The 22,393-nt window shown below is 38.2% G+C and overlaps 1 protein-coding gene across 3 annotated transcripts in view; it reads right to left on the bottom strand.

The window, feature by feature from the left end:
• Nucleotides 1-3,841: 3,841 nt before the first annotated feature.
• ube2kb (ubiquitin-conjugating enzyme E2Kb (UBC1 homolog, yeast)) overlaps nucleotides 3,842-22,393 on the bottom strand; it is a 100,030-nt gene continuing 81,478 nt past the window's right edge. For all 3 annotated transcript variants that reach the window (XM_041192219.1, XM_041192212.1, XM_041192227.1), the window contains 3 exons: nucleotides 21,920-22,019; nucleotides 19,607-19,735; nucleotides 3,842-6,751 (listed from right to left, as the gene is read on the bottom strand). In XM_041192219.1, coding sequence (XP_041048153.1) covers nucleotides 6,677-6,751; nucleotides 19,607-19,735; nucleotides 21,920-22,019 — 304 coding nt within the window. In that variant the 3' untranslated portion in view covers nucleotides 3,842-6,676. The remainder of the gene's footprint in view (nucleotides 6,752-19,606; nucleotides 19,736-21,919; nucleotides 22,020-22,393) is intronic.

Below are 22,393 nucleotides of genomic sequence, written 5' to 3'. Positions count from 1 at the left end.
AAGATTGCGAACAGTCTAGTTCAGCTTCTTTAGAATGGGAGAGGGGTGGGAACAGTGGTGAAGGAGCAGAGTTCGAGGCAGGGACCCAAAACAATGGCTTCACTCTTCCCAACACTTAACTGAAGGAAATTCCTGCTCATCCAGTACTGGATGTCAGATGAACAGAAAAGGGACACATTTTGCAATAATAGTGCATGGACATAATATAGGAGATGCAATATTTAGATATGAGACAAACTTCCCATTTAGCTAGAAAAGGAATATTCTTTCAGGAACAATTATATCTCCAGTGTTGGTAAAGGATTTCTCCAGGATGCACTTCTACAGCTTAAACAGAGGATTTTCTGTTCATTGGCGCATTAACAAGGCAGCACATAAAAAGGCAGGAGTAAAAACTCCTCTACTTTCTAATCTCAACAGCACTTATCAATGGCACTGGTGCTGGCTGGGTAAGTTTTATCAGCAGTGGTTAATGATCCAACCACCAGCTTAATACTGTAAACTGTAGTGTAGCTTGAAGAACCTGCAATCTTTATTGATTTTTACTAGTATATCATTGGTGTTGTATGGCATTGCATAGATTTGTAATATGTCTAACTTTTTGAGGTAACTAAGCTAAGTATGTATAAATGAATTTTATTTATATAGACTTCCAATAGGCATTCAATAAAGTTCCACACAAGACACAGAAAAAACGGAGCATATGCATTTTACTTTCAACCTCGGTAGGGAATTGGTCCGAAGAGCCATTGTAGGGAGAATTGGTATGTGACAACAGGTCTACCAGAAGAATCTGTACAGCTAAGTTTGTTTGCAATGCTAAATTATACTGCATCATCTACTTTGCTAAGGGAAATTGATATTTAAGTGAGTGACCAAAACTGGCATATGGAATTCAATGTGGGAAAGTGATTAGATCTTAAAAAAAACTAAGCATTTTCTAAATGGCAGGAAGCTAGAAGCAGAAATTTTGGGATCCAGATACAGAAATCACTAAAATCTAGTGAAGAAGTACGAAAAATAAAAATGGCTCTGAAGGGGCAGGAATACAAAGACATTATGTCAAAATCATAATAAAGCTTTGGTTAAATGGCTTCTGAAGTACTACAATCAACTGGAGGCACCACACCTCAGGATATATTACTCTTGAAGGAGGTGCATAGATTCACCAGAATACTACAGTTAAAAGGGTTAAGTTACAAAAAAAATTGCCTAGAGAGAAGCACAGAAAAAGGAGTAGACCATTTATCCCATAAGCCTGTCCTGCTATACAATAATTTGATTTCAATAAATCAATATACCCAAGTTTGACAACTTAATATCTTTGGTTAACCAAATCCTCAAATTTAAAAACTTAAATGATCAAACATCAACTTCTGCTTGCAAAAGGGAGTTCCAAACTTCTACACCATTTCTCAACTTCACTGCTGAAAGGTTTGGCTCTATTTTTTAGACTACGTGCCTTAGATCCTAGACTCTCCAAACGTAAGAAAAAAGGTAGAGAGAAACTATTGTTATGAATGTGGACTTCACAAGACAGTTGTGTTTTAAAATGCCTCCTTTAACTTAAGGTGAAACAATGTTCTGGATAGAAGGATAATGGTTACACTAAACCTCTGCCTGGTGACAAACCCATGTGATCTGGTTTTCATGGGAAAAGAAACCCAAACCAAAATCTATTGAAAGAGAAGGGACAGCTGCTTTTTGGACATGGGGTCAGAGACAGAATGAGAATGCAGACTGTTTTTGGGTTAGCAACCATGCAAGTTGCTTGTGAGAGCTAGTTCTCTGTTCAAATGGACAACAGAACAGATGGGACTTTTGGAGATTTAACGAAAAAGGAGTCGCCAAAGTGAGCCTTACTGGTAGAGGTCGGTTCTGGAATACTAAGGTTGAGTGGAACGATTTTTGAAGGACAATGGAAGATTCAGCTTGGTATGAGAAGTGAGTCTACTAGAAATCTGGGAGTTACTAAGGACATGATCTTATAATGTTATATATCAGCCAGAAGTGTGGTGCACAGTGAAAGGAGTTGTAAGACGTATCTCAGCGCAAAAGTACCTTTGGTTTGATGTATTAGTTGCTTATTAAGCAATGTTTGATTCATGTTGATTTAAGTTTGTTACACTAAAAGACTTAAAATGTAATATCTTGGGAAATTCATCTTTTAAAAGTTATCAGTCTCTACGAAGATCGCAACACCATCAGTTGCCGTAATATCTTTAAAACGTCCGTCAAAGAACCGTTAATCTTCTAAATTTGCAGAAATACAACTAATTTGTGTACTCCCTCCTCATAATTTAACCATTAATAGATGGAAGCAAAAAATTACAAACATAAAATTAGTAAATCTGTTATATTCCCTCCAAGGCCAATATATCCCTCTTACGGTGCAGTACACAGATATTTCTTTTATTCATTTTTTACAGGATGTGGGCATTGCTGGTTAGGCTTGAATTTACTACCCATCCCCAATTGCCCTTGAAGTGCTGGTGGTAAACTGCCTGTTTGAATGGGTGCAGTCTATGGTGTAGGTACACACACAGTACTGTTAGGGAGGCCCAGGATTTTGACCCAGTGATAGTGAAGGAACAGCAATATATTTCCAAGTCAGGATGGTGAGAGGCTTGAAGGGGAACTAACAGGTGGTGGTGTTCCCATGTGTCTGTTGCCCTTGTGTTTCTAAATGGCAGCAGCCATGGGTTCAGAAGGTGCTGCCTAGGGAGCCTTGGTGAGTTTCTGCAGTGCATCTGGTAAATGGTACACACTGCTGCCACTATTTGTCGGTGGTGGAGTGAATGTTTGTGGAAGGGGGTCAAATAGGCTGCTTTGTCTTGGTGTCGAGCTTCTTGAGTTGCGAGAGCAGACAGGCAAGTGGAGAGTATTCCGTCACACTCCTGACTTGTCATTTTTAGATGGTGGACAGGCTTTGGGGAGTCAGGTGGTGAGCTACTTGTCACAGGGTTCCTGGCCTCTGACCTGCTTTTGCAGCCACAGTATTTATATGACAAGTCCAGTTCAGTTTCTAGTCAATGGTAACCCCCCCAGGATGTTGTTAGTGGGGGATTCAGAAATAGTAATACCACTGAATGTCAAAGGGCGATGGTTAGATTATCTCTTGTTGGAAATGGTCATTGCCTGGCCCTTATGTGGCACAGACGTTATTTGCCACTTGTCAGCCCAAGCCGGGATATTGTCCAGGTCTTGCTGCATTTGGACACGGACTGCTTCAGTACCTGAGTCGGCGTGAATGGTGCTGAACGTTGTGCTATCATCAGCGAACATCCCCACCTATGATCTTATGATGGAAGGAAGATCATTGATGAAGCAGCTGAGGATGTTTGGGCCGAAGACAACTGTGTACAGTACTCCAAGTGTGGTCTAACCAGGGCTTTGTATAGATGCAGCATGGTCTTTATGTCCTTGTATTCTAATTCTCTGGATATAAAGGTCAGAGTTCAATAGGCTTTTAAATCATCTTCATGACTTGTCAGTGACAGACTGTTCACAGATCATCTCAGGAAACACTTCTCTATATAAAGGGTAATGGAAATCTGGAATTCTCTCCCCAAAAAGCCATTGAGGCTATGTTAATTGAAAATTTCAAAACTCATTGTTAGATCTGTTAGGCAAGGGTATCACGAGATATGGGACCAAGGCAGGTACAGATCTGTCAAGATGTAATTGAATTGCAGAACTGGATCAATGAACTGAGGGGCTTTTACATCTGTCCCTGTGAATTCAAATACACATTTACTGCTGTGACAAGATTGAAGGTCCTCGGAGGTGTTCCAGAATATGTAGGGATCCAGAGGAATGAGTCAATATTTACACAAATGACTGATACTCAATGTTTTTAATACAAATTAGCCATAAAGTGGAGATGGGGCAAGTCCAATCACAAGAGCATAAGAAATAGGAGGAATGGCCATTCAGCATGCTCCACTATTCAATAGGATCATGACTGACCTGATTGTGGCCTTAACAGCACTTTCTTGCCTGTCCACCATAACCCTTGACTCCCTTGTTAATCAAAAATCTGTCTATCTCAGCCTTAAATATATTCAAGGACCCAGCCTCCACTGCTTGCTGGGGAAGAGAATTCCAAAGACTAATGGATCGACCCTTTGAGAGAAGAAATTCCTCATCTCAGTTTTAAATGGGAGACTTCTTCCCAAGAGAAAATATCCTCTCAGCATCCCCCTGTATAGACCCCTCAGAATCTTGATTCAATCTACTAATGTCCAAGGAATTTCAGCCCAACCTTTCCTCATCCCAGCAATCAGCCCAAGGAACTTTTCTCTGAAGTGGCTCCAATGCAAGTATATCCCTCCTTAAGTAAGGTGACCAAAACTACACAGTACTCCAGTTGCAATCTTACCAATGTCATGTACAGTTGTAGCAAGACTTCCCTACTATTGAGAATAGAAATATCTATTCAAAATATTTAATACTACAATAAGATGAGAATGTGGCTAGGGTAAAAAATTTAAGATATCTTGATCATCTTGCAAAAGAGATTTAACAGCAATCAGATTTATTGAAGGAAGGCTAGAGAGGAGTTCTGACTAACTTACCTAGGTTGCTGAAATTTCTCGTTTCTATACAGTGACACATGCAACTTTTACTTTATCTTTGGTCATCCCCTCAATAGCTCAGCGAGTAAATAGGATACCTACAGTTAAGCAGGTGTGTAGTCTGTGATGAATCAGCCAATTGCGCCATCATATTCAGGAAGGCACAACCAACAATTCCTGCTCCTGTTCACTACCCAGCATCTGACTAAATATGATGCCCCTTACTCTGGCCTTGCATGAAAAATGGCCATTTGAACCACCACCTATAGAACTATACACTAGCATCAATTGACACATTTAGGTGAAGATATTGTAAAGAAATCAAGAAAGAAAAACAACTAACTCCCCATCAGGGTCATTGGTTCATATGTCTTTTTCCCACAGTGCAAGTACATAATCAAGGCTGAGTTATGAGTAAAGATTGTAGAGGTGCTGCTCTTCAAGGAGAGGAGAGAAAAAATAGAATTACCACAGGATGCTTACACAAATCTTTTAGCAGTCAATTGCAGCTTAAGAACTGCATGTGGGACTTTGCACAAGGGCGGAATTGTAGGACAATATAAGGGTTGCAGTTTAAATGTAATACAAGATTTTCACAGTAGGAGTTGCAATTCTAGAGTATAAATTTAAGTCAGTCACAATGCACCAGCCTATGCATAGAACAAAACTGATGGGCTGAAAAGCTGTTCCTTATCTCAAACTTTGAGCCCAAGGATGGAAATCTGAAAGCGTTTAAATCACAGTTCCATGGTGACAAAGCTTTAAAAGGGTGAACTGCATCTCAGTTAAATAAAAGATGTAGGCATTTTCTAAATATATAAAGCTACATTGACTCCTGTTCTATTTCCCAACAAGCATTCGCCAGCAAAGGAGCAAACTCTTCTGAAGATATAGACAAATATACCTTTAAAAAATTCACAATTATGAAATTTTAGAAATCACGGTTTCTAATATGCATATTATACTTTCAAAAGGGCACATTTTATCAGCCAATAACTGTCCATCTGTTTGTCATCACAAATAAAAATCACCTTTTTGTTCAATTCAGCAAAGGCAAAATCAATACGTCTCAAATTTTGAGAAATCAACTATCATATTAAATGACCCCAAGGTTAGTGGAAACTTTTAGGCTGAAATACCATTTTAATACGAATAGAAAGCTTGGCTGTATATACAGGAAATATCCCATTATTTGGAATTTTCAGAGATACTGGACAGAGTGCAGACAATCTGATCAATAACACACCTCTATTTCTACGTGAACTTTAAATTATATACAGCAAGGAAAGAGCCACCACAGCCTCCAAAGTAGATTATAGAAATTGTGAATCATAAGCAGGGGGTGAATACTCAAGCACCTGTTAAGTAATTCAAAATAGTGATTACATTACTTAACAGCTACAATCATTTAAGAAAATCTAGCCTGTCAAACGCTTTTTGATTGTGTCATAGCAAAGACCTTTGGAGAACAATGTAACCATAGGATGATAATCAAGTAATCTAGTCATGATCAGGCACACGCTTCAACCTTTGATTTGATACCTATGAAAACTTAACATTTGAAAATGTCATCACATTAACTTGTGCATTAATGCCATGATTAAAGAGTGAAGCAGCCTCTCACTAAATATCAAACTAAATAGAAACTTTGATCAGAAGTATTACCACAAGTAATGGCTACATAAGCCATGACACATTCAAAAAATAGAAAACAACCATTTTCTAAGATGCAGGCCACATTACATGTTTTTATTATCAAAAACAAGTTGATGCAATTGAAAGCCTTGGACACTTGATAAACTATACTAAAGCAGGTGTATTTGTCATCTTCAGGGATGAATGCAACTCAAACTCAGGATCCTTACAATGGAGAGTAGGAAAAAAAATTAAAAAGTATTTCACGTTTCCCCTTTGTTTTAATTTACACAGATCTTTTGAGAGCTTTATTTACAGAGCATCGAATCCAGTCTCGTTTATAGCGATTATCACATATTACAGTGATGTTTAAAATGGAATCTATGCAGAACCCAGAAAGAACAAAGGGCAGAGGTGTTTGTCAATGAAAGGGCTTCTGGGCTATAGAAGTGATTCCAAATTCCTCAGTTACTGAGCAGTCGTTCTGTTGCACACTCCACGTCCCAGGATTGTGAAGACAAGGCCACTATTACAGCATTCTGTAGAAGAAAAAGAAAAGTTAAAATCTGCAGCAGCCAGCATTAAGATGACATTTTCTAATTCTAAATTAGCTATAATAGGTCTACCACAAATGGTTGATTATTCCATGATCTGCATTTGGCCAATGATGTACAAAGTCAGCCAACAGTGCATAAAATTAGTTGAGTCCATAATTAAGCAACTTGCATATAAAGTCTAGTTAAATTTAGCTTGTTACCATAAACAGAGCAATACAAACTCTCTTAAAGCAACATGAAAATGTATGATGCAAAGAGAAAAAATCAAAACTGTAAGAAATCAGATGTACTACAGCAGCAAAACTCCATGCTATCTATCTTAAAATTACAATGAGTCTATTTCTGGATTGCATCAATTTAAATACCTGCTGTACAATCCCTCAAAACTTAATTACAACATTTATTGAAGTCAAAGATTGATGGTTAAGTATAAATGGAAGCCATTTTATGGGCAGTCAGGTGGTGCAATTCTGACAATGATAAGAACATTGGAATAGGAGGGCACTATTTTCCCCTTGTGCCTGTTTCATCATTCAATAAAATAATCTGTGGCTTAACTCCATATACCTACCTTTATCCATGTCCCTCAATATTCACAGTTAAGGGAAACCTATCAATCTCAAAGATTTAAAATTAAAAACTGAACCAGCATCAATTGTCATTTTGTAGAAGAGAGTTCCAAACTTCTACTACCCTTTGTGTGTAGAAGCGTCTCCTAAACTCACTCCTAAAAGACCTGATTCTAATTTTTATGCGATGTCCCCTAGTCCTAGACCAGCGAAAATAGTTTCCATTTGTCTACCCTTTCAGTTCAGAGTCCAGGTATTCTAGCTAATCTATGCTTCGCTCCCTCTGAGGCCATTATATCCTACCTAAGGTGAGGTGGCCCAGAACTACTCATAGTATTCCATGTCATCTAACTAGAGTCTTCTATAGCTGAAATATGACTTTTACCCCTGATATTCCAGTCCTAAAGGCCGGCATTCCATAAGCCATTTGATTATTTTTGCACCTGCTTATGGCATTTAATGGTCTATGTAAACAGACCCCAAAGTCTCTTTTGGTCTCAACTACTTCTAGCTTCTCACTGCTTAGAAAGTAGTCTGATCTGTCCTTTTTAGGTCTAAAGTGAGCGTCCTCATACTTGTCTATAATGAAATCCATGTGCCACAGTTTTGCCTATTCACTTAATCTATTAATATCTCTTCCTTGGATTTTTGGCAATCTATCCAATCTTTGTGGTATAAACTGGCTCTGAAACATGTTAAATTCCTTTTGATCACCTCCCACTGACCTTCTGTCATTCCAACAGATTTGCCCAGTTGATTGTGGGCAGTCTCTTGTCTCATCCTGTTCAAGTTAGCCTTATCTAAATCTAGAATCTTAGTATCTGTTCTGCGTTTCTCCTATTAAGCACAACTTTGAACTTCATCGTTTTATGATTGCTATTAGATAAATATTCATGCACCCTAAGACTGCTAACTAAATCTAGCTCATTAACCATTATTAAATCTAATGTACCCTGCCTCCCCACACTGCAGAATCACTGCTACAGCCTTAGGCACTTCCTTTATTTCAGTTCTTCCAAAAATTAAATCAGGCAATGTTAATTCAGGCAGAGCACATATAAAGCCTGGTGGTCCATTAGCACAATCTTTGGAGCAGATTCCTTCATAACTACTGACAAGTATTTATTTTGTACAGCCTCTTTAACCTTATAAAATATCCCACGGTATTTCAGAGCCAATATAAAATCAAATATGACACTGAGCTACGTAAAGAGATACTAGGGCACATGACCAAAAGCTTGGGCCAAAAGGTTGGTTTTAAGGAGCGTCTGTAAAGGAGGAAATAAGGTAGAGAGGCGAAGAGGCTTAGGGAGGGAATTCCAGAGCTTAAGGCCCAGCAGCTGAAGGCACAGCCCACCAATGGTGGAACAATTATCAGAGATGTTCAAAAGGCTAGAATTAAAGGAGTGAGGAGACTGCAGGAGATTAGAGATAGGGAGGGATGAGGCCATGAAGCAATTTGAAAACAAGAATGCAAATTTTAAAATCAAAGCATTGCTTGACTGGGAACTAACGCAGGTCCGAGAGCACACAGGTGATGGGTGGACAGCATTTGGTGCCAGTTAGAACAGGGAAATGTTGACAGCACACAAAGCTCAAAAACAGAGTCACAAATTTTCTCTAAGTGGGAAAACAGTAGCCTTTAAAAAGTGCTCAGAAACACCTGTTCTAACTGACTGCATTTGACACTCCAAACAGCACAAAAGTTGTGCTGTTACATAGCATATTTACCAAAAATCTAAACTACAGCTTTACTCGGGTCAACTTTTTCAGAGACACATTTGGCCACTTTCCATAATGTTCAAAATACTTCTGAATGCAAAGATTAATATTACGTCCACACGTATATTGTACTGCATTGAAGCAACCCTGTTGAATGTGTGCTACTAAATAGGTCAAGTCCAGTTTGTGCCAATACAGCAAAATCAAAAACTAGACTGGCTATCAGGGTTAGTAAAGGAAATAAGTGAACTCATTTCATGTTAAATGGCATGATTGGAAAAGAGCTTTTATGATTATCTCCTCATTTGAAAAATAGGTTCCATCTGCCTATTTCAATTTTGCTTTGGGATCAGACAAGGCTACATGGCAAAAGCGCTATTATCACACATTAATCTTTACAATACTGCAGACAGGTTTGCCTGCCAATGCATGAAAAGGCTGTGCGTTCTAATAATGAGCTAACTTATGCAGCATCAGAGCTTCTGGTTTTGACACAATTTTACAGGTCAAAAATCAATCGAGTCGCATCTATGACTAGACCAACTTAGTCTTTAGACTTCCAACTGGCTACAGGAAAAAATCCCTGCAGCTGGCTTTTAGCCAATTACTTATATTCCACTTTCCTATCAGGCAGTGAGAGCCAGGAGGAAGAACAAACAAGGAACAAAAGTGATGTTGAGAGTTAATTTAAAATGCTTTAGATATACATTAAGAACAGGTAAAATTGAAGTCAATAAATAAATGAGGATAAGAAAAAATGGAAGGAAAAAACAAAAACCTGATGAGTAAAGTTGGACATTTCTTGTATTCAGAATTGTACTTTATAATGTACATTTCAGTGATAGAGTTAATTGATTAGTAAATTTGCTTCTGTCACTTTGTTGCTATAAGGTAGGGTTTGGGCCCTCTCACCATATAGTGAGAGAGCTAGTGCCTTAAAATGTTGGCCAAGAGTCTGGAATATTCTTCACCAGTCAACAATCTACAGATTAGTATGTACTTACAACATTTAAAAGGTTCACAGGGACAGCTCTAATATATGATGTTAAGCTATATTTTGCACCCATTAATCATCACTGGGTAAAAAATCTAGCTAAAATCGACATTAAAAGACCAACAGATCCATCAAGTTCATTCTATCTAGAGCCCAAGTATGAACATTCCATAATGAACTTTCCATTTCTACAAACCTCTGGTTCATCAATTAGCCAAACTAAACTTTGATCACCATCATTTTCAACACTTAGGTGCAAAGTAAAGCAAGTTTTGACAGAAGTTCATCACGTCCAAAATACAATCTCCCATCCAGCCCTGCTCATAGCTACTCCTACCAGATCTGCTGTCATGGAATGTCACGTTCATCTGTCTTGCACCATCCTCACACAGCCACTGTAGCTTGTCTGCAACTACTCTGTAACACCCATCATCCAACTATACGTAGGTCAACCCCTCTTTCTGCTGCCTTCCACTTTGCCCTCTTCAAGTGATCAGTGTAGCTTGTCAGCTCTGAACAAAAGGCCGAAATACTGACATTTCCTTTTCTGGATATCACTTAAGCTCTTTTTCCTCCAGCTATTTCAAGCCCCTCTTCATTTTCCTTATGATGTGTATATGGAATTTTAAGCATACATCTTAGCATCCATGTTTTGAAAATCTCTATTTTCTTTTATAGGTCTTTATTTACTGTCCAGGTTTCTGAGGCATAATAGGAAAATGGATAGAAAGTAGAATCTTCTGAGTTTTTATCCTTGTTTTAAACTCGTTTCCTTGTTGTTAATAAATGCTTCACCTTCACAAAATTACTTCTGGCTATCTCTAGCCTTTTTCTGGCTTCGGCATAGTATCTACCATCTTCCATTATCATTTGTCCCAAGGATAAGTCCAAACTTGTCTACTTGTTCCAGTGTGGCACCATCCACTTCAATTTTCACCGTAGTTTTCTCTAATGTATTCCTTCTGACTACCATTGTTTTTGTCTCTGGAGTTCATACTCAGTCCATATTCTAAAAAAAAGTATGAATGTCTCAGGATTGAGGAAGTAGAACAAAGGTGTCAGTCAGATGAAATGGAAAGTAAATGGAAAAAATGAAGGAGAGTAAATGACTCTCCAAAATGGAAAAAGTGAGATAAGGAGTGGTATAAGACAGATGATGTACTAGCAATGATGATAAAAATGGGAAAAAGAAACACCAAAGTATGATGAAGTTGAAAATAAAATAAAGAATGCATGCAGGAAAGCTAAAGAGAAATGGTACAATGGAATGTGGAAAGAAATCACAAAATGAGAGTCATGCACCAGAAATAAAGGGATAACAACACATAGCAGGTACATAAAAGACAAAGTTGGCAAAATATTGTTTGAAAGGGATGCAGTAGCAAAAAGATGGACAGAATATAACCAAATCATAAGACCTCTCAAGATAGAGGCAAACAATATACCAAGAATTATGATGTCAAAGATAAAGAATAGTTTGAAATTGATGACTAAAGGAGGAGCACTGGGCATTGAAGAAGAGCATCTAAAAGAGCTTTGAGAAACAGAAATAGAAGTGATAAGAGAAGTCTGTGATCGAACATATATGAAAGGGTAAATTCCAAGTGACTTGAGATGTTCATTATTACCTAAGAAACCTAAAGCAATAGAGGGCAATCATTTTAGAACTATAAGATTAATGAGTCATCTCATTAAAGCGATCTTGAAAATTATAATAGAAAGAAATAATTAGACATTTGAAGCAGCAATTGATGTAACCCAGTCTGGATTTAGACCTGGAGTAGGAACAAGGGAAGGAATATTTAATCTAAGAACAATCTTCGATAAATATGTAGAAGTAAACAAGAATATTTACATATGCCTCATTGAACACTTTTTCATTGTTTATCATGTTTATCACCAAAAGCTGATAAACATGCTGCTGAAGATGACGTGAGATTTATCCACAGCCTATATCAGGACCAAATAGCAAACATCGGGTAGAAAATGGATATCAGATATTTTTCAAAAGATGGGTGGAGTAAACAAGGTTGTGTACTGTTGCCAAAATTATTCAATCTGTATACAGACAAATATTCAGAGTCAAAGGTGCTTCCAGGGGTAAAATTTGGAGACATAAACATAGGCTTGTGATATGCTGATGACACAGCTCTACTTGCAGAATCAGAAGAGGCTCTACAAAATATCACAGATCAAGTAAAATCTAGAAACTTAGAATATGGACTGAATATGAGTACAAAATACAAAAACAATCCCATTTCCATTTCTATAAAATCACTCCTCCAACCATTAAGCCTATGGAGAATTTTCTCTGCGACTTGTGATCAACACTAATCCCTGACACAATTGGACACAACTATATAATGCCTAGAAATACCAATTTTATATGTTGTTGCTCTAGAAACATCTGATTAGTTCAGAGCACTCAGCAGATTTGCCAGAGCTCATCCCATCTTTCATATTTAAAGGCTAGAGTTTTAGAAAAAGGGCATTTTTAAAAATAAATTATCTTTCTCCTCTCTACACACTAGAATCCAGCCTATGGACAACCTCGTTCAAGAGCACATCAATACAAGTGAAAGGAAAAGAACCTAACAAAGGCTTACAAACTTCACCTGAACTTGAAACAGATAAGGATGCTGACTTTCTTTCTGTCTTTTCTTTTTATTAACTGGAAGCAGTATTCAAACCTTGTGTTGAGATTTTTAGGCATTCCATCCTTGTTTTTTCAGTCTCTGTTCTGTGTGACCTGAACTGAGCATTTCCAAGTGTATTGTTAGGAAATAGAGATAGTTTTGTCTAAGTAACGTGTGTATTTGGGTGTGTTAAGAATAAGGCTTTTCCTTAAGTTTAATTTGTGTTTCTGTAAAGGTGTGTTAAGAAAGGGAGAATTTAAGTTTTAGTTTCACTTTAAAAGATGCCTGTATTTTAATTAGATTTTACGTCTCTTGAAGGGAAGGTAAAACAAACACAGGGTAGAAAAAACACTGCCGTTGCCTAGCAATAGAGGTCCAGAGAAGGAGGCCCCACACACACACACAGGCAAAGAAACTGATAGTTTGAGTTCAGTTGGTCAGTGTAATCTAAAGTTGAAACGAGTTGCCAGCAGAAGCAGCATGGAAGGCAGGGACAAATAGCAAGTCCCAAACTAAAGTTTAAACCAGCTGCCAGGAGAAGCTGGACAGGAAGGAGCTGCAAAGAACAGAAGGGGATCCTAAGAAGACCTTCTAGCCAAAGGAAATGAACAGGAATCTGGAAAAAGTCCTGTTAAGCAAAGTTAAGAGTGAGGAGCAGAGAAAGGCTCCAAGCTTAAAAGGACAAGCTGCAGGACAAAGATTTATAGCAATATAAGCTTGCAAGAAGTCACAAGATCCAAGGTAACAGGTGAAGCTCTGTAACTCTTTACAAAAGGCATGTGAAGCAGTGGTGTTCTGTTGGCACGGCTGAGCATTTGAGAGACAGTGCGTAGGAGGAAGCTTGCAATCACGTGGCAATCCAGGGGAGAGGGACGTTGGAAGAAGAGTTCAAAACTTTGCAGGTGGACCCTTGCAGAAGGCATCTGAGAGAAAGCATCGTTTGGGAGAAGATTCTAAAGCAAGTTCTTCGAGAGTGGAGATTCGAAACCTTCATGTGAAAGACAGTTCAGTGAGACCAGTTGGCTCACTGTGTGACAAGCATCTAGGGGGCGTTGATGAGAGAGTCATAGCATCTGTCTGGAGTGGCATCTGTCACTTGGTTTCAGAGTGTGATGTGCCTGACCACAGGTCGCCTATTGGTTTACATGGACTGTGTACTTACTGTGCACATGAGAGTATAAGATAGTTTTTGCAACTTGTTATCCTTACGAATCTGTATATATCTGCAAAGGTATAGTTGTGGGTGGAAGAGTATTGGAATATAGTTCATCTTTTCTTGTTTAATAAATGCTTTATTCTTTTGTTAAAAGTTCATCTGCTGACTCCTGTGACTCTGTTCAGCCTCCAGGTATCTAAACAAAAAATAAATGTTAGGATCTATCAAGCTGAGTTCCACCCTGGGATCAGAATTGTCTAGTATCAGCTGGGATCATAACAGTATCTTCTTTTCTGTATCAACATTTATATATTTAACTTTCAGCCAATTCCCTAAAGTGTTCTTGATGGATACAGGCAGCATATAAATGACATTAAAAAAGAAGAAATATTGAAGTTGTAGTTCAAGTCTCATTCCAGCAACTTGGAACTTTAACCTCCAAGAACCAGTGGAATTGGAGTGGGTGAGGAGTAAACACTTTAAGGTAAAAATAAACAGGAAGTGCTTAGAAGTCCTCAGAGCTCCAGGTGGGATGCATCCTTGGTTACTGAGGGAAAAGTGGAAATTGCAGAGGCTCTAATCACAATCTTCCAATTTTCCTTGGATATGGGGTGGTGCCAGAGAACTAGAGAATTGCAAATATTACACCCATTGTAAAAAAAAGTAGGATAAACCAGGCAACTACATGCCAGTCAGCATACTTGATTGTGGAAAAACTTTTAGGGACAATAATCTGGGACAAATATTAATTGGTGTTTGTAAAAGTATAAGCTAACAAAAGAAAGCATTTGTTAAAGGCAAATCGTGGTTGACTAAGTTGAACAAGTAATTATCAGAGGTTAATGAAGTTGATGTTAAGTATGTGGACTTTCAAAAGGTATTTGACTAAGTACCACATGATAGGCTTGTCAGCAAAATTAAATCCCTTGGGATTAAAGAGAAAGTGGCAGCATGGCCACAAAATTGGTTAAGGGAAAGCAAGCAGAGTGGTGGTAAGTAACTGTTTTCCAGACTGAAGGGAGTTATACAATGGTGTAATCTCCAGTGGCGAGTATTAGGACTTTTTGATAATTGCCTGGATTTGGGTACATGGCATAATTACAAGGTTTATAGATAATACAAAATTCAGAAATATAATAACAATGAGTGGGATAGTAACAAACTTCAGGAGGATGCAGGCTCATGAAATGGGAAGACATATAGCAGATGAAATTTAATGCAGAGTCAAGAAGTGGCTGTAAAGAGTTTGATTTGAAATGTTGATTTGTATAGATGTGAGACTTGAACCTTATTGAAAGAGGAGTCCAATTTGCTTAATAGCTTTAAAATGTAACTTTGGAAGAGAATGGAAGGAACCAGTTAGACAGAAAAAGTAATAAATTATGAAGTGTTGTGGAAAGGGAAGAACAAAGAAATTTGCTGAATGTAATTAGGAACATAGAATCTGGGTAGGGCACATCTAAACAGAAAATGGATTTCTAAGAGGCATTATGGAGGGAAGATTTCCAGGAAAACTGGGAAGAGGAAGGACGAGAATATCAATGCTGAATGACTTGAAAATTCAAGGAAGTTATTGGTAAATGAAAAGATGAGACAGGCTAGAGAGACATTTAAAGGCTAATAATGAGCCAGGGATCTGCCTTCTGGTAGAGCACACATGATGAAGGGCATGATGAGTGCGAAGTGATACATTTTGGTAGGAAGGATGGGATAAAGACAATATAAACTAAATGGTACAATTTTAAAGGGCGTAAAGGAACAAAGAAACTTGGGATGTATCTACACAAACCTTTGAAGGTGCAGGATAAATAAAGGCTTTTAAAAATGCGTATGGAATCCTTGGATTTATTAACAGAGGAGTGCGAAAGCAAGGAAGTTATGCTACCCTTTTATAAATCAGTGGTATAGCGTCAGCTGGAGTATTTGGTCAATTCGGGGCTTTATACTTTAGGTGGGATCTCAAGATCTTGGAGAGGGTGCTGAGGAGACTTACTAGAATGGTACTAAGGATGGGGGGCAAATTATGTCGTGAGACTAGGAAAGCTGCAGTTGTTTTCCTTAGAGCAGAGAAAGTTAGAGGAGATTTGATGGATGCGTTCAAAATCTTGAAGGGTTTTGATAGTTTCTCTGAAGTTGTTTCCAGTGGCCGAAGAGTTGGTAACCAGAGGACACAGATTGGCAAAAGAACCAGAAGCGACATGAGGAAAAGTTATTTATTTCTAAACAGCAATTTATGATGATCTGGAATGCACAATGTGAAAATGTGGTATAAGCAAATTCAATAGCAACATTCAAAGAAGAGAAGTGGATGGGTAAGTACTCAAAAGGAAAAAGTTTACAGGGCTATAAGAACAGGGGGCTAATCAAACAGCTCTAGCAGTTTCCAAATTTGCGGAATTTGATTCCAAAGAGCTGGCTGAGGCACAATGGGCAAAGTAGCCTCCCTCTGTGATGTTATCATTCTATTATTTTAAGTAGGCATAATGAAGCAGGAAGCGATTAGAAGGGATGATGGTAGCCTGGGTCAAAGAAATAGGATCTGAAGTACAAGAAAGGGTGCAGATGGAGGGAAGAAATTCCAAAGAATAAGACTGAGACAGCTAAAGGGTCTGCTACCAATAGTGGGGCAGATGCACAGTTAGAGTTACAGGAATAGTGTTCCCGAGGAGATTAAAAGCTAGAGGAAACTGCAGTTAGTGTGGAGAAAGTCTAAAGAGGAACATAGTCAAGGATGTGTGTTGCAGGACATGAAATTAGTGTTAATTAGCGAGGACAAGGATGATTGATGCATGTGTAGAACAGAATACCTGTGGCAGAATTTTAAACAATCTAGAGTTATATAAGGCCAACAAGGAGAGGGTTAGAATAGTTCAGCTGGAAGTGAAAGAGGCATACATCAAGATTTCACAAGTGGAGGTGGAAAATGCTGAAGAGGTAGAAGCAAGCAGAATTAGTGATGGTTACAATATGGAGTTGAAGTTCAGTTCAGTGCAAACAAGATATCTAGATCATGAATTACCTGGTTCAACCTGAGTAGCAGAGATGGAGTCAACGGCAAAGCTCAATAAAGATAGCTTTTGTGCTTCCCAATGCTGAATGAAAGTAACCTGTGATTCATTCAGGATTTTTCAGCTGAATAAGCAGCCTGACAGCACAAGATGTTAAGGGTTGAGAGAAGAGGCACCACTAAATATCAACATGCAAATGAAAGCTGATCTCATGACTTCTTATAATTTCATCAAGAGGTAGCACATAGATTAGGGGAAAGGGGCTGACGATAGATCCTTGGAGAACCCTGGAGGGGAATACCGCAGGTAGGGAAAGAGGAAGAGTAGCTATTTGTGGAGCTGTAATAATGACACTTGGATTGGTAGAAATGGAATCAGGTAAACACAGCCCCATAGAACTAACAATGGAGAAAAAGCATAACAGGAGAATGGCATGATCTACCACAACTGTACACTGGCAATAATCTTTCAATGTTCCCTGATTTGGGGGAGGTGCCGGAGGACTGGAGAATTGCAAACATTACGCTCTTGTTCAAAAAGGTTGCAAAGATCTGCCCTGCAATTACAGGTCGGTGGTGGGGAAACTTCTAGAAACAATTATTCAGGATAGAGTTAATAATCACATCAAAAAATGTGGATTGATTCGGAAGAGTAAGCATGGATTTGTGAAAAAAAAATTGTGTCCAACTAACGAAGTTTTTTTGAAGAGGTAACAGAAATGGTTGATGAGGGCAAGGCCATTGATGTGCTGTATATGGACTTCCAAAAGGCGTTTGATACAGTGCCACACAACAGACTTGACAGGAAAGTTATAGGTCATGGAATAAAAGGGACAGTAGCAACATGGATACAAAATTGGCTAAGGGATAGGAAACGAGAGTAACAGTTAATAGGTATTTTTTGGGCTGGAAGGTGGTTTTGTAGTGGAGTTCCCCAGGGGTCAGTATTGGGACCCTTGCTTTTCCTGAGATAGATAGATATATATATATATTTATATACATCTATCTAACACTTGAGAGAATTGTAAACTGTGCAGAGGACAGTGTAGAACTTTAAAAGAACATTGACACATTGGTGGAGTGGGCAGATAGGTGGCTGAAGAAGTTCAATGTGGAGAAATGTGAGGTGATACACTTAGATATGAAAACATGGAGAGACGGTATTTGCAGGAGCAGACAGACCTGGGTGTATGTGTATGCAAGTCATTAACGGTGGCAGGACAGGTAGAGAGAGCTGTTTCTAAAGCATATAGTATTCTAGGCTTCATTAATAGGGGAATAGAATACAAGAGCAAGGAGGTTATGATGGACTTATATGGGACACTGGTTGGACCTCAGCTGTAGTATTGTGTACAGTTCTGGACACCACACCAAAGGAAGAATGTGAATGCACTGGAGAGAGTACAGAAGACGTTTACAAGCATGGTTCCAGGGGTGAGACACTTCAGTTATGAAGAAAGATTGGAGAAGATGGGGCTGTTTTGCTTGGAGAGGAGAAAGCTGAGAGGGGACTTGATATCAAGTTTTCAAAAACATGAGAGGTCTGGACAGAGTAGATAGGGAGAAAGTGTTCCCGTTCGTAAACAGATCGAAAACCAGAGGGCACAGTTTTAAAGTGTTTTGCAAAAGAAACAAATGTGAGGTGAGAAAAAACTTTTTCACACGGCGAGCAGTTAGGTTTGGAATGCACCGCCTGGAAGGGTGCAGGAAGCAGGTTCAATTGAAGCATTGAAGAGGGCATTGGATGATCATTTAAATAGAAACAGTGTGCAGGGTTATGTGGAAAAGGCAAGAGATTGGCACTAAGTTAAAATGCTCAGAGCGCTGGTGTGGACACGATGGGCCAAATGGCCTCTTTCTACACTATAACAATTCTGTGAATTGTACACTGCAGAGTACAGTGCACCACAGTCATTGTGAACAAAACTTTATCAGCATTGCAAACAATTTAATTAATTGGATGTGTGTGTGTGTATATATATATATATATATATATATATATATATATAAAATTTTAAATATTGCCACTGGTAGACCATTTTAATTTCTCTCCTCATCAACAGAAAGATATTAAATAGATTTTATTTTCTGAAATTGGTCAGAGAAATGTATCACATTTTAGATAAAGGAAGAAATATTCATATTCTTTTTTCCCTATTGAACTCTGCCTTCTTAGAACTCAGTATTCTAATAAATGAAGTAGGTACCTGCAGCTTTAAAAAAAATTGGGATTTCAATTTGGCCCCTTCCCAGGAAAGGAACATATAATCCATATGTTTGCCCAAGCAATTCAACAGCCTTTGCCCACTTAAAATTAGATTTTCTAAGCCTACCCTTTCATTTGGATGAGACATTAAACTGAGCTCGCTTCTCCTTTATTTATTCAGATGGATGTTGAAATCCTGTGGCGCTATTCCAAGAACACAAGAGTTCTCCTATTGTCTTGACCAACATTTATTCTCCCAACAGATATCAAAACAAAAAGTACAGATTAAGTGATCTTATACTTCACATTTGTTTGCGGGACACCAGTGATATGGATAGCTGCAATTTTTTCCATAATAGTTATTGCATTTCAAATGCAATTCATTGTCAAGCAACTTGAGGCATTTCAACACAATGAGGAGCCATATATAGCAAAACATACAAAAATACAAAGAGTGAGATTGTGTTAAAAGTAAGTTTTAAGTGTAAAGCTGGCTATCAGCAAACATTTACTGCATGTGCTAGATAAAACTGCTTTCAATACTTACTTTATCAAAGCCCATAGCACACAGTTTGTCTACCTTTCTAGTGTACTCGGGGCTAGGAACCGGTGCTCCAGCATACACGTGCGCCCAGAGTCGAGCCGTCTGTTTAAACATCTCTGGATTTTGCTTGTACTGCAGAAAGAACAGACTCCATAAGTACACTGCTCAAATAGAGGCTATAAGAAATTACATTAACTTTTTGTGATGAATTAATACTTTAAAAAAGACAATTTTAGAATCTGAATATGATGAATTAAATGTTGTAAAAATGCTTTGACATATATAAAGGCGATTAGTAAAATTGAGGGTCTAGAGTGTGGCAGAGATCTGGGGCCAGGCATGCATCTCCTCAGCCTCTGAAAACACGGCTCAGTTTTTGAGACAATAAGGGCAAGGGGAGAAAACAAAAGGAATCAGACCAGGATAAACAGTTACCAAAGAAACAATTACACAATTTCTGTAAACTACAAATTAACATTCAAGTCATTGCAGACTCATTACCTGACAATCCTAACATTCATTCTGATCATTAATTAAAATTCCTGGCAGGCTGGAGCTCTCCTCCATCTCTGTAATCTAAATTAATGAAAATCCCCCCCTATCAAATAGTCTTTAAAAAAAAAAAGAAACATGGCAAAAATGTAACATTTTTTGAGAACTGAAGACTGGAGATGACTTCACACAGCTTCCAAACTTAGTGACAGATTGATAGCCATCTTTTGGATGAGACATTAAACTGGAACAGCATTTGCCCTCTCAGGTTGGTGTATAAGATCCAATGGCACCATTACAAAGAAAAGCAGGAGCTCTCCCTGGTGTCCTGCCTGATATTTACCCCTCAACCAACAGCAATGAAACAGATGGTCTGGTCATTTATTCCATTGACATTTGTGGGACTTTGCTGTGCTTTAATTGGCTGTCACCTTTCCTGCAAAACAGGGACTAAAACCAGTGAAGTGTAAAGTGCTTTGGGATGCCTGAAGATCATGAGAAGTGCTATATAAGTGGAATTTCTTTCTTATTTGCCATCAGGTATTCACATCTATAAAGAAATGCATTTACAATGTTGTTATATCGGGAATCTGCCAGATCCACTATCATAGTCTCCTGTTTATGAAATCAATTTGCTTACTTTTCACGTCATGTTGTTACACTGGCCTATAAGAAATTTCATGCCATCATTTTTTTATTATTTTCTTCTATTAAAGACAAGCCATGTTCAGTATTCACAAGCGGAAATGGCCCTTTGGCAATCTGATTTGGCGATTCTCCATATCAGAGTGTGGTTGGGGAAGAGGTGGCAGGAAGGAGGGGTAAAAAAATAAACAAGAATTATGCTCAATTATGTCCTCACATCCACAATTTACTGAATGAGAGCTCTTGGATTCTGATCAGGAAGAAATATTGGTCAATTTCAATCCCCACCCCTCCTTAACAATAAAGTCAACTGCAACAGCACCCCTGCTTCCCTATGCTTTTAGCTCATCTTAATCAAGTCAGGGATTTTCTTGTTCTGTACAGCTCAGTGTCACTTCATAGGGCACATTTATCCAGGAATCAGAGAAACTACCATAAATAAATGTTACAATTATTTAAGACAACGAAAATAATTTCTGCATGCTACATTTTATTTCCATTTTCTTCTTATAAAGAATCACCAATCGCCCATTTTATTACAAAAAGATCAGTTAGAGTTTACATTGGCAAACAAACAAATTCATGACAACTTCAAGAATCAGCATAGAAATTTAATTTTGATCATAATTTTTTTCAGAATTTAAGTAAAATTTAGACCAATAAATTATTGGTACAATAATTTCTCCTCTGCATCCAGACAAGGCCTAGTTTTTTTAAAAATTAAACTTCATTCAAGACATGTAAATATGGCCACTTTGGTGAGGTAAATTAAACTTTTTTTCATTCGAACACTAGAGTCCATTAAAACATCAACTATTGAAATTAAGTATAAGCAAGTATCTCACATTAAGTTAATAATTGTGTATTAGTAGAGCTCAATGTCAGTTTGAACAATTGCAGGATTTGTCCTGCAGCGATTGCTTACAAAAGTAATGCTGAACTACAATTCAATGTTTAACAGCAGTCTCTTAATTTTTTTTTTAAATAAAACTTGTCACTTCTTGGATAATTCCTGGGAAAGGACACCCTGTGATGTGGCACTGAATGGTACAGGTCAGGAAGATTCTCAGTTGCTCTGGTAACTGATCCCTCCCATTATTTGGGTTTATGTTCAATTTAAAAAGATCCAAGAATGTAGTCTTTCTGCATTGTTCTGGCTGCTGCCAAGCCTTTGCTAACCTGTTGTGCCACGACTGCATCTTGTGGGTCATCTGGTTCAGCTGCTGCCAGTAAGGCTTGTAATGATAATAAAACTGTTCTTAAAGTCATAGCAGCTGCCCTAAAAATAGAATTGAGCAAAGTCAGTCACTGAACAGAGTACAAAATTCCAGATAGTTCATGTTCAACAAATCCCCATTCTTGTACAACTCACCCCTGACAACTCCTGAACAATTCAATTTTTTTTAATTGTGAGAAGCAAGAAAGCATCAAATAAAAGTGTTGTCAGGCTCCCTCCTAGTGGAGGATTACAGAGTACCAAAGGCAGAGGCCTGGGAAGAGATCCTTTATCAACTGTGTTCAGGATATAGTACTCTAATGTGACCTAGAATGAGGGAGAATGAACAGTGTTATTCAGACAATAACTTAATGCTGTTGCTGAGACACTGGTGGTTAAACACAAAAATGTAAATTGTTGAAAACATATTTTGTTTG

Source organism: Carcharodon carcharias, chromosome 1 (genome assembly GCF_017639515.1).
Source record: "Carcharodon carcharias isolate sCarCar2 chromosome 1, sCarCar2.pri, whole genome shotgun sequence".
Taxonomy (NCBI): domain Eukaryota; kingdom Metazoa; phylum Chordata; class Chondrichthyes; order Lamniformes; family Lamnidae; genus Carcharodon; species Carcharodon carcharias.
Note: the sequence above shows the minus strand (reverse complement) of the source record. Positions and strands in the feature narration are given on the sequence as shown.